The sequence below is a fragment of the Tachyglossus aculeatus genome, chromosome 9 (assembly GCF_015852505.1).
Source record: "Tachyglossus aculeatus isolate mTacAcu1 chromosome 9, mTacAcu1.pri, whole genome shotgun sequence".
NCBI classification, from domain to species: Eukaryota; Metazoa; Chordata; class Mammalia; order Monotremata; family Tachyglossidae; genus Tachyglossus; species Tachyglossus aculeatus.
In genome coordinates, this window is record NC_052074.1 from 11,223,184 (window position 1) to 11,235,805 (window position 12,622).

Below are 12,622 nucleotides of genomic sequence, written 5' to 3' on the forward strand. Positions count from 1 at the left end.
ACCATCTGAAAAAATAACTACTTAGCACAGAAGCCAAAGACTTTGCCAAAAAGCATATTAGCTTTGAAAATGGGGGGGGGGGGGGAGGAGGGAATTGAATAATTGCTACAGTCAAACTGAAATTAGGTACCTGGAATGATTTTGAAAGACATTTCTAAAAAATGAAAACATCTTAGTAAGAACAAACAATCCTGGTTTATCTTCTATGTTTTACTTAACCAGTTTCTTGCCACTAAGAGGCAATGAACATAAGCAAGCTACAACAGGAAGTGTTTCTATGGTGTTATTTTTTTTTCTTAAGTTGTCTTCATGTTCTTAAGACTTGTTTCCAACCTTTGTTGCTTTCATATACTGAATGCTGCACTAGTGTCCCATGCACGTTAAAAGGCATGCCAAGAAAGAAAAAACAAAACACCCACAATCAGTACTTCAGTTTTACCTCTGACGGTTGGTGAGAGGGAAACAGACAAGGGCTAGTTTTTTGTTGGTGCTGCAATAAACTGTATCATGCATTCTAAGCCTTGCATTCTTTACAGAAAAAGAGTGTTTCCATAAAATGCAATCTGAAAAGAGGACATAAAAATTTTTATTTAAAGATATTCGAAGGGGGGAGGGGGAGAAAATAATCAAATCTGACATTTTGCCCACTCACCAAACCTTATTCCAAAAACTAGTACGAAATACTTATTTTCCTACTTAGGTAAACTAGTAAGAAATACTTATTTTCCTACTTAGGTAAAGAGCAAATTGGAGGGGTAGCCAGACTGATTTTAAATTTTTGCAAAGCTATACAGGTCAACTTAAGTGTTAAAATACATGTGAAATGTACACTATAAATGTACAAACCATTCAAACAGGGAAGAAAAAAGAGACGACCTCATCTGATGTTTTGGAGTATTAAGCAACATTAAGGAAACCAGGCAATTGTTTTTCAATAAATATATTCTAGGGACAACGGAGTGTGACAACAATAGTAAACTTTTGAGATTTGGAGCTGTAATAATAACAATGATAGAATTCAAGCACTTACTGTGTGCCAAGCACTGTTCTATAATAGCCATCAGAGCTGAAACTAATAAGTAAAATTATTTAGCCAAGCACCAAGTAATCATTGATACTTACTGAATGCTTACTGTGTGCAGATCACTTAAGCACTTGGGAGAGTACAATACAACAGGGTTGATAAAAGCGCTCTCTACCCACAATGAACTTACAGTCTAGAGGGTCTTGTGATTTTATTCATGCCATCATTTTTCCTAAACACTCTGAGAAGTGAACTGTTTTCAGAGGTACACACATTTTGCATTTAAAAAACAAACCATATCTCATATCCTGCATTCGAAAACCAACCATAACTCAGAGATTAGTCTGAACTTCCACCAGTTGGAATAGTTTTTCAAGACATGATACAGTGAAAAATAGTAGTTTGTTTTTCTTGGAATATGCTGCAAAACAGATCATGGTAAGGACAATAGAGAGAAAAGAAAGAGCATAGTAAGGCAGTGCAATTTCTTCTTCAGCTGCAAACCACATAGCACAAGAAACCACTATACCGTATCAGTTTTCCATGAAGGTTCAGCGGACCAGGGGGAAAAAAAAAATCTATCTGGTCCATAGAACCAACCAGTCTCGTGGTTTGGGGGCTTATAAAACAGGAACAAAAATGATCACCAAGGATTAGTTTAAAATAGGCTGGCTACCTTGTCAGCTCCTTCGTACATTCATTCATTCATTCAATCGTATTTATTGAGCGCTTACTGTGTGCACAGCACTGTACTAAACGCTTAGGAAGTACAAGTTGGCAACGTATAGAGACGGTCCCTACCCAACAGCGGGCTCACAGGACGTGTGAGTGAAGCAGCGTTGCTCACTGGAAAGAGCCCGGGCTATGGAGTCAGAGGTCATGGGTTCAAATCCCAGCTCTGCCACATGTCTGCTGTGTGACCTTGGGCAAGTCACTTCACTTCTCTGAGCCTCAGTTCCCTCATCTGTAAAATGGGGATGAAGACTGTGAACCCCATGTGGGACAACCTGATCACCTTGTATCCCCCCAGTGCTTAGAACAGTGCTTTGCACATAGTAAGCGCTTAGCAAATGCCATTATTATTATTATTATTATTTTATGGGCAAGTTCTTTGGTATGGAGCTGACCTTAAGATCCTGAGACAGACAAATTGAGTTTAACTCAGGCAATATTTTTGAAGACATGGGTGGGGTTCTGCAGAGGGACTACTTAAAGCCCCACTTAGCGCTGTATGGAGCGACATGATAAGCAGCTGCTTGGGACGGGAGGAATATACGGGGCTAGTGGTTGATCTGCCGTAGAAAATGGTCATTACACTGTCCATTTCTGTGCACACGCACATGCAAAAAAAGTCAGAAAGCTCAACATATTCAGTCATACAAGTCAGTTCACTACATGCTACTTTTGTAACAGCCTTAGCATGCTTTCCTTCACATTTCTCGAACATGTGCGAGTACACTGGGATGGGGTTTTGTTTCTCAATAAAACATGAAAGAAGCTTTTCCATACACGGGGAAGAGCAAAGCTTAAATACGTGAGCTCCAAAACTACGGAGACAAGAAGATAGAAATGTTCGTGTGAATGATGTTTTAGGAACTTTGGTTCGCAGCTACCTACAGTTACTAAAGACAAAGCTGCCTTTGGGCGCTTAAAACTAGTCAGACCTGCTGTGGCAGTTGTACAGTCTGTTTTAAATATGCCCTCCACACTCCTTCTAACTCCCACCCCAGTGTATCCGCATAGTTTACCTCCAATCATGGGCGTTGCTTTAGTACAGTTCACTCAACAAGCTCTGCTGTCCCCTCTGCAAGGAAAAGATAGCTTTGAACAGATGGATGTGAAAGTCTAACCAAGAACTGGCTAGCAATACTGGTCATATTTTGATCTCCCAACTGTCTTGGTCTCAGAAAAAAACTGATTTCGCGATGGATTAAAAATCATGGATAAAAAACACGATTTGGTTCGCTACAGATAATCCGGGCAGGTATTATATCTGAGAAAAATATAATCCCTTACTTAAATCCTGTACCAACTGAAGGCACGCTAAACAGGAGGTTTATAGTAAGGCCAAAAGAAATCCAGTGGCATTTCCATCGGCAAAACCCTTAACTTTCATGAAATACTTTTCCAGTCACTATTTTCAGTTACACCATTAGGGCATCGTCGTCGTCGGGTTTAAATGCAGAAAGCTTTTTAAAAGTTCATTTCAGTATTTGTATTAAGTATGCACCTCTTAAGTTTTGCTTTCTTAATCCTGTCCATTTTAACAGGAACAAGGCATCCATTTATTTCTTAGAATATGAATGTGGTCTTATTGGCCTGACATATGCCTTTCACAGAATCATACAAAGAATGAACTGCAAAGCAGTGCTAATGGAGAAAGACACTGCTCTATACAATGGATGATGTGATGCCATAGGGACCAATTCTACCCTTGGATAAATTAGAGGTTCCCACCATCAGCATTCAAGGACGAATTTGGCCTTTTAGAGTTTATCTGGAAGCAAACCAGAAGTAGCCTACTCTTGAGGGTACTTACGCTTGCTTTCTTTAAAAATGTTGAATTTGAACTATGGACACCCCTGAGAGAGGTCAGTAAATGGCTGCTAGTCCAGAGCAGCAGTCACTGTTTGCCAGTTTGAAACAGAATAATAACTGATTGCAGGTGGAAAATATCTGATGACACCCGCCCAAATTATGAACTCTTTCAGAGTCTCCAGGTTCTACTTTCTGAAACTGCTTGAAGTTCATGATGAGAGGATTTGCCATGTTAGGTTCGGCCTTATTGCCAGCCTGTCTATTCACAAACTGGACCTTGTTCTTTCTCGCTTGCCTTCAGCCTGCCGCATGATCTTTGGACTCCGTAATCAGAGCTTACTTTTCTTTTTTTTTGCCGAGAAACTATTGCAACTGGAGCTGCCTCCTTTTGTACCATGCCCACAAACACCCAACACCATCTAAAAATTGATCGGTCATCAGGCCTATAAAATACAAATTTAAAGGAACTGCACAAAGGAATCTGCACAGGTGAATGAATGATCTATCTTATAAATGAACGCATGTAATTAATTGCCTAGGGGCTAAATTATGCAAAATGGATCTGACCATTTTCATCATCCCATGAAATTGTAACCATTTTTTTTAAAGGTGAACTGTACCAAAACACATTTCACTTAAATGCCAGTAAACAAAATCCTGTATTTTTAAAGACCTAAAATTTCATTTTAGTATTTTCTATTTTCTGTCAACTACTCGAGCACATACAAGTAAAAATGATTTTTAATAGACGACTGAATGCTTCAGTTCTTTTGTAGCCTGTCCATTTTCTTTCCTGAGCCCCAAGATAATGGTGTATCCTTACTTTGTCTCTGGAATTTAAGATTGCTTTAAATCACAGGTGCATAAACTAACAGTCCCTGTAAATGCCTGATGATGGAATTTCAAAATTATTCATTTATAATAATAATGGTATTTGTTAAGCACTTACTATGTGCGAAGCACTAAGTGCGGGGGCAGGGGTACAAGGTGATCAGGTTGTTCCACGTGGGGCTCAAAGTCTTCACCCCCATTTAACAGATGAGGTAACTGAAGCACAGAGAAGTTAAGTGACTTGCCCAAAGTCACACAGCTGACAAGTGGAGGAGCCAGGATTAGAACCCATGACTTCGGACTCCCAAGCCCAGGCTCTTGCCACTGAGCCACGCTGCTTCTCTACATACATATACATATTTTTATACATATACCAAAATACATACCGAAGTGCTAATGTCAACTACAATGTGCAAGTGCTTGGTGACCAAGTGGGCTACCTAGTCAATCAATCAGTCAATCGTATTTATTGAGCGCTTATTGTGTGCAGAGCACTGTACTAAGTGCTTGGGAAGTACAAGTTGGCAACATATAGAGACAGTCCCTACCCTGCTGGTCACTAGTAAATGAAAGCCAAAATGTTCATAAATATCCAGATCAGTCTATTCTCTTCATTTCTTAAGGGGAAAGAAAACTTTAATAGCTATTGCCTAAGAGAAGGCAACAATATCTCCTCTTATATTTCCTTAATGCTACCTAAAATACTTACTGTGGTGTTTCTGGATGGACCAGAACCTATCAATGTCCTCTAGGCTGTAAGCTCCTTGTAGGCAGGGAACATGTCTACCCATTCTACTATACTGTACTCTCCAAGCTCTTGGTATATAGTGCATGCACATAGTAAATGATCAATAAATATGATTGATTAACCACTCCCCCGTTCTTAAATGCTCTAATAGAGTTAAAAATTAGTTGTGAAAATCGAATGCATCCTAGAAGACATTTACTTTCTTGCAATTCAGAATGCCTGTTTTAGAATGAGGGGGAATGGAAGGGAAGAGGGAAGGGAGCAAAGAAATAAGACGCTACTTTTAACAGCTGGTCAACAGCACAAAAAATACCAGGAACTAGTGAAGCTAAAGAAAACTTCAATTTCTTTATGCGTGAACTTATGGCAGGGGAAACGTAAAACTGGCATACAACTCTGGTAGGAGTAAGGGGTGTTCTGTTCCAAGATGTATATTTTCATCCAGAGGGCAGAAGAGTGCCACAGACAAAACCCCGGCCCATCCAAATGCGAATAGCCTTTCACCCTTAAAGAAAAAGGGCTCATTCGTTTCCTAAGAGATGGCTCTCCTTGTTGGTGGAGGCACTGGCTTATCTGACCACAAACAAACCACGAAGTGCACACGTGTGTGTGTGTGTGTGTGGGGGGGGGGGGGTGTTTGTGTGTTAGTGTGTTTATGTGGGTGTGTGGGGGCGCTGTCAAATGGATCTTGTCATCTCACGGGACACAGCAGACTATCGTGTTCATTTCACTTTTACTAATGGCTGGTTTCTAACTGCAAAGACAGACTCTCCAGGCCCTCTAAGCCTACATATTGTACATTAAAACCATGCTAAATTCTTGATAACATTTCAAAACATACGTACTGCGAATTACTAATAAAAACCTTCTGAATACATCTTAAATTTGAACTTACATTTTTCCCAAGAAGCGAGGGATGCTCAATTCTAGAACCTCGAAACAGAACTGCCAGAATCTCAAGGATGTCTCAACCTGCTAACAGCCCATCACCCACCCCAATACAGGAACTGACTGTTACATATTCTGAAACACGAGTGAGAAAATGGCAAAAACAAAACCACTCCGCTGCGAGTGAACACGGTGAGGCTAAAACACGAACTCGAGTCTGTTGCTTGTTTTATTAAAAAGATTCGATCACGAGCCATACAAGCGGCATGGTCCTGATACCAAAATGTTTTGGTATAGGTACTCGGTCTTTAAGATGAAAATCAAGCTACTAAATGAAAATGTACAATTCTGAAGGTATTCATTCCTTCTCTGGAGAAATACGTGTTTGATGAAAAGGCCTTCTGAGAACAACCCCTGCCCTAACTCTAATCAGAGGGCATTTTAGGGGTTGGAGAGAGAGTCCAGTCTTCTTCTGACTATCTGGGGCCACTGGTGGGCCAACATATGCCGGGGTTGGTTCCTGGATCCTAAACTTTCCACCAGAGATGATTTTTTTTTTTTAAAAAAAAGGCAAAACCCCCACACAAACTCATTTCACCTTGCGTTAACCATCCAACTTCCCTAGTTACCTGGGAAAGGGAGGGAGGAGGTAAAGGAAGATGCAGTTTACAACTGCTGCCCCCACCCACGAAGAGAAGCAGCGTGGCTGGGTGGAAAGAGCCAGGGTTTTGGAGTCAGAGGTCATGGGTTCAAATCCCGGCTTCGCCACTTGTCAGCTGTGTGACTTTGGTCAAGTCACTTCACTTCTCCGGGCCTCAGTTCCCTCATCTGTAAAATGGGGATTAAGACTGTGGGCCCCCCGTGGGACAACCTGATCACCTTGTAACCACCCCAGCGCCTAGAACAGTGCTTCGCACATAGTAAGCGCTTAATAAATGCCATTATTATTATTATTATTATTATTATCCCGGCTCCGCCACTTGTCAGCTGTGTGACTTTGGTCAAGTCACTTAACTTCTCCGGGACTCAGTTCCCTCATCTGTAAAATGGGGATTAAGACTGTGGGCCCCCCGTGGGACAAGCTCATCACCTTGTAACCTCTCCAGCGCTTAGAACGGTGCTTTGCACGTAGTAAGCGCTTAATAAATGCCATCATAAAAAAAAAGTCACAACTTCTCCGGGCCCCAGTTCCCTCATCTGTAAAATGGGGATTAAGACTGTGAGCCCCCCGTGGGACAAGCTCATCACCTTGTAACCTCTCCAGCGCTTACAGCGGTGCTTTGCACATAGTAAGCGCTTAATAAATGCCATCATAAAAGAAAAAGTCACAACTTCTCCGGGCCCCAGTTCCCTCATCTGTAAAATGGGGATTAAGACTGTGAGCCCCCCGTGGGACAAGCTCATCACCTTGTAACCTCTCCAGCGCTTAGAGCGGTGCTTTGCACATTGTAAGCGTTTAATAAATGCCATCATAAAAAAAAAAGTCACAACTTCTCCGGGCCCCAGTTCCCTCATCTGTAAAATGGGGATTAAGACTGTGAGCCCCCCGTGGGGCAAACTCATCACCTTGTAACCTCTCCAAGCGCTTAGAGCGGTGCTTTGCACATAGTAAGCGTATAATAAATGCCATCATTATTATTATTATTATTATCTCGTACCTACCCCTGCGTTTGGAGCAGTGTTTGAAACACAGTAAGCACTTAACAAATACCACAAAACAAACAAATAATATTACTTGTAACCTCTCCAGCGCTTAGAACGGTGCTTTGCACATAGTAAGCGCTTAATAAATGCTATCAAAAAAAAAAAGGCACGGAAACTTAAAAACACAAAACGATGTTTCGGCGACTTGGGCTGTCGAATGCGTAGCAAGCCCGGCGCCGGGGTGGGGAGGGGGGGAACAAACACTTCCAAAAGTCAGCTCCAAATTGGTCCAAGCCCAGGCTCCTGCTTCTCCCGGAGGACGGTGGCGTCTAAGCGGGGCCGTTTGAGCAGCAGGAGCAGCGTTTAGTAGCCGCCTTCGCCTTGCCAGGGCCAAACGGTGGCAGACCCCCGGGGCTCGGGGGTGCAGAGGTGTTGGGGGGCCGTGCTGGGGAGGGCCCACTTACCTGCTGCCGGCAGCCCCCCGCCCTCCTTCTCCTCTAGCCCTGGCCGTGCCAGCCGTCTCCCCCCGGGTCAATCAATCAATCGTATTTATTGAGTGCTTACTGTGTGCAGAGCGCTGGACTAAGCGCTTGGGAAGTACAAGTCGGCAACATATAGAGACGGTCCCTCCCCAACAATCAATCAATCAATCAATCGTATTTATTGAGCGCTTACTGTGTGCAGAGCACTGGACTAAGCGTTTGGGAAGTACAAGTCGGCAACATATAGAGACGGTCCCTACCCAACAATCAATCAATCAATCAATCGTATTTATTGAGCGCTTACTGTGTGCAGAGCACTGTACTAAGCGCTTCGGAAGTACAAGTTGGCAACACATAGAGACGGTCCCTACCCAACAATCAATCAATCAATCGTATTTATTGAGCGCTTCCTGTGTGCAGAGCGCTGGACTAAGCGCTTGGGAAGCACAAGTCGGCAACATATAGAGACGGTCCCTACCCAACAATCAATCAATCGTATTTATTGAGCGCTTATTGTGTGCAGAGCACTGGACTAAACGCTTGGGAAGTACAAGTCGGCAACATATAGAGACGGTCCCTCTCCAACAATCAATCAATCGTATTTATTGAGCGCTTCCTGTGTGCAGAGCACTAGACTAAGCGCTTGGGAAGTACAAGTCGGCAACATATAGAGACGGTCCCTACCCAACAATCAATCAATTAATCGTATTTATTGAGCGCTTACTGTGCAGAGCACTGTACTAAGCGCTTGGGAAGTACAAGTTGACGGTCCCAATCCAACAATCAATCAATCAATCGTATTTATTGAGCGCTTACTGTGTGCAGAGCGCTGGACTAAGCGACTGGGAAGTACAAGTCGGCAACATATAGAGACGGTCCCTCCCCAACAATCAATCAATCAATCGTATTTGTTGAGCGCTTCCTGTGTGCAGAGCACTGTACACACATAGACAGCCAGTCCCTACCCAACAGCGGGCTCACAGTCTAGCAGAGAAGCAGCGTGGCTCAGTGGAAAAAGCCCGGGCTTTGGAGTCAGAGGTCGTGGGTTCAAATCCAATTGTCAGCTGTGTGACTTGGGCAAGTCTTCACTTCTCTGGGCCTCAGTTCCCTCACCTGTAAAACGGGGGTGAAGGCTGGGAGCCCCCCATGGGACAACCTGATCACCCTGTAAGGTCGGAACAGTGCTTTGCACAGAGTAAGCGCTGAAGAAATGCCATTATTCATTTTAGGAGGGGGAGACGGAGCCTCGGTCCCGGTGCCCAAGGCTGCCCTCGGTTGCCCGGCGGGGGCACGGCGTTCCTGTATCGCCTTCCCCCACCCTTCCTCCTCCTCCTCCTCCTCCTCGGCCGGACTTACCCCATGCAGCTCCAGCTGAGAACTAAAGCATCGGGGCAGCGGGGCGGCCGCTCCCCGCAGCTACACCAGCTCCATGGGGCGACCCCCGGCCCTGCCCCCGCCCAGGCACCGGCAGCTACCGACCCTCCCGGCTCCTCCGCCGGCCGGCGCCAACCATTATACAATGGTGGAGCGGGAGAGGCAGGAAGAAAAGGGGCGGGAGAGGGAGGCGGAGAGGTGGTGGCGGCCGCAGGGAGGGAAGGAGAGGCAGGAAAAAAAGGGAAAGGGGGAGGGAAAAGGGAAAAAAAAAAAAAAAGACAGCCCCGACTGGAACAGCAGCCCGTCCTCTCTCGGCACTTGCCATGCAAGAGTGACGTGCGGCGAGCGAGGCCCTAGCAAGCTCCTTGCCCTCTGGCTCACGTCAAGGCCCCTCCTCTTCCTCCTCCTCCTCCTCCTCCTCCTCCTCCTGCTGCTGCTGCTGCGGGACCTCGGCGGATGATCCGCGATCGTATTTCTGGAGCGCTTACTGTGCGCGGAGCGCTGGACTCAGCGCTTGGGAAGTCCAAGTTGGCAACCTCGAGGGACGGTCCCTCCCCAGCGGTGGGCTCACAGTCTAGAAGGGGGAGACAAAACCCAACATGCTAACAGAATAAAATAAATAGAATAGATAGGTACAAGTAAAATCAATAATAATGATAATAATAATGATGATGACATTTATTAAGCGCTTACTATGCGCAATGCACTGTTCTAAGCGCTGGGGAGGTTACAAGGTGATCAGATTGTCCCACGGGGGGCTCACAGTCGTCATCCCCATTTTACAGATGAGGGAACTGAGGCTCAAGAGAAGTTAAGTGAGGCTCAGAGACGTTAAGTGATTTGCCCAAAGTCACACGGCTGACACTTGGCGGAGCCGGGATTTGAACCCATGACATCTGACTCCAAAGCCCGGGCTCTTTCCCCTGAGCCACGCTGCTTCTCTAGCAAATAGAGTAACAAATAGAGTAACAAATATGTACAAACATATATACAGGTATACAGGTGCTGTGGGGAAGGGAAGGAGGTAAGATGGGGGGGTGGAGAGGGGGACGGGGGGGGAGAGGAAGGAAGGGGCTCAGTCTGGGAAGGCCTCCTGGAGGAGGGGAGCTCTCAGTAGGGCCTTGAAGGGAGGAAGAGAGCTGGCTTGGCGGATGGGCAGAGGGAGGGCATTCCAGGCCCGGGGGAGGACGTGGGCCAGGGGTCGATGGCGGGACAGGCGAGAACGATAATATTGGTATTTAATAATCATCATGATGATAATTATAATAATAATGATGGCATTTATTAAGCGCTTACTATGTGCCAAGCACTGTTCTAAGCGCTGGGGAGGTTACAAGGTGATCAAGGTTGTCCCACGGGGGGCTCACAGTCTTCCTCCCCATTTTGCAGATGAGGGAACGGAGGCGCAGAGAAGTGAAGTGACTTGCCCAAAGTCACCCAGCTGACAGTTGGTGGAGCCGGAATTCGAACCCATGACCTCTGACTCCAAAGCCCGGGCTCTTTCCACAGAGCCACGCTGCTTCTCAATTGATGGCATTTGTTAAGCACTTCCTATGTGCGAAGCGCTGTTCTTAAGCGCTGGGGGTGTGTGATAATAATGATGTTGGTATTTGTGAAGCGCTTACTAGGTGCACAGCACTGTTCTAAGCGCTGGGGTAGATACAAGGTAATCAGGTTGTCCCACGTGGGGCTCCCGGTCTTCAACCCCATTTTACAGATGAGGTCACTGAGGCCCAGAGAAGTGAAGTGACCTGCCCAAAGTCACACAGCTGACAAGTGGCGGAGCCAAGATTTGAACCCACGACCTCTGACTCCAAAGCCCGTGCTCTTTCCACTGAGCCAAGGTGATAATAATAATAATCCTTCCCCTCCCCACAGCACCTGTATACATGGATATATTTTTGTACGTATTTATTACTCTATTTTATTTGTACGTATTTATTCTATTTATTTTATTTTGTTAATATGTTTTGTTTTGTTCTCTGTCTTCCCCTTCTAGACTGTGAGCCCACTGTTGGGTAGGGACCGTCTCTATATGTTGTCAACTTGTACTTCCCAAGCGCTTAGTACAGTGCCCTGCACACAGTAAGCGCTCAATAAATACGAATGAATGAATGAATAATAATAATAATAATAATAATGGCATTTGTTAAGCGCGTACTATGTGCAAAGCATTGTTCTAAGTGCTGGGCGGATACAAGGTGATCAGGTTGTCCCACATGGGGCTCACAGCCTTAATCCCCATTTTACAGATGAGGGAACTGAGGCCGGGAGAATAATAATAATAATGATGATGGCATTTATTAATCAATCAATCGTATTTATTGAGTGCTTACTGTGTGCAGAGCACTGTACTAAGCGCTTGGGAAGTACAAGTTGGCAACATATAGAGACGGTACCTACCCAACAATCAATTGCATTTATTGAGTACTTACTGTGTCTAGAGCACTGTACTACGCGCTTGGGAAGTACAAGTTGGCAACATATAGAGACAGTCCCTACCCAACAGTGGGCTCACAGTCTAGAAGTGGGCTCACAGTCTAGAAGGGGGAGACTGAGAACAAAACAAAACATATTAACAAAATAAAATAGAATAGATATGTACAAGTAAAATAAATAGAGTAATAAATACGTACAAAAATATATACATATATAGGTGCTGTGGGGAAGGGAAGGATAAGGGTTTATTTATTAAGCGCTTACCATGTGCAAAGCACTCGTCCTGCTGGGGCGGCTGCAGGAGGCTGGGCGGCCCTTGCCCCTCGGCCGGGACCGCAGATAATAATAATATTGGTATTTGTTAAGTGCTTACTATGTGCAAAGCACTGTTCAGGTTACAAGGTGATCAGGTTGTCCCATGGGGGACTCACAGTCTTAATCCCCATTTTACAGAGGAGGGAACTGAGGCCCGGAGAATAATAATAATAATGATAATGATGGCATTTATTAAGCGCTTACTATGTGCACAGCACCGTTCTTCTAGACTGTGAGCCCACTGTTGGGTAGGGACCGTCTCTATCTGTTGGAGAAGCAGCGTGGCTCACTGGAAAGAGCCCGGGTTTTGGAGTCTGAGTTCACGGGTTCAAATCCCGG

At 44.9% G+C, this 12,622-nt stretch overlaps 1 protein-coding gene across 4 annotated transcripts in view; it reads right to left on the reverse strand.

Annotated features, from left to right (window-relative positions):
* Positions 1-12,622, reverse strand: part of SERTAD2 (SERTA domain containing 2) — a 127,217-nt gene that overhangs the window by 23,529 nt on the left and 91,066 nt on the right. Inside the window, exon 1 of one of the 4 annotated variants that reach the window (XM_038751170.1) lies at positions 9,512-9,807. The exons of the other annotated variants lie outside the window; for them this stretch is intronic. Coding sequence (XP_038607098.1) covers positions 9,512-9,516 — 5 coding nt within the window. The 5' untranslated portion in view covers positions 9,517-9,807. Of the gene's footprint in view, positions 1-9,511; positions 9,808-12,622 lie in introns of those variants that run through there. 4 annotated transcript variants of the gene reach the window in all.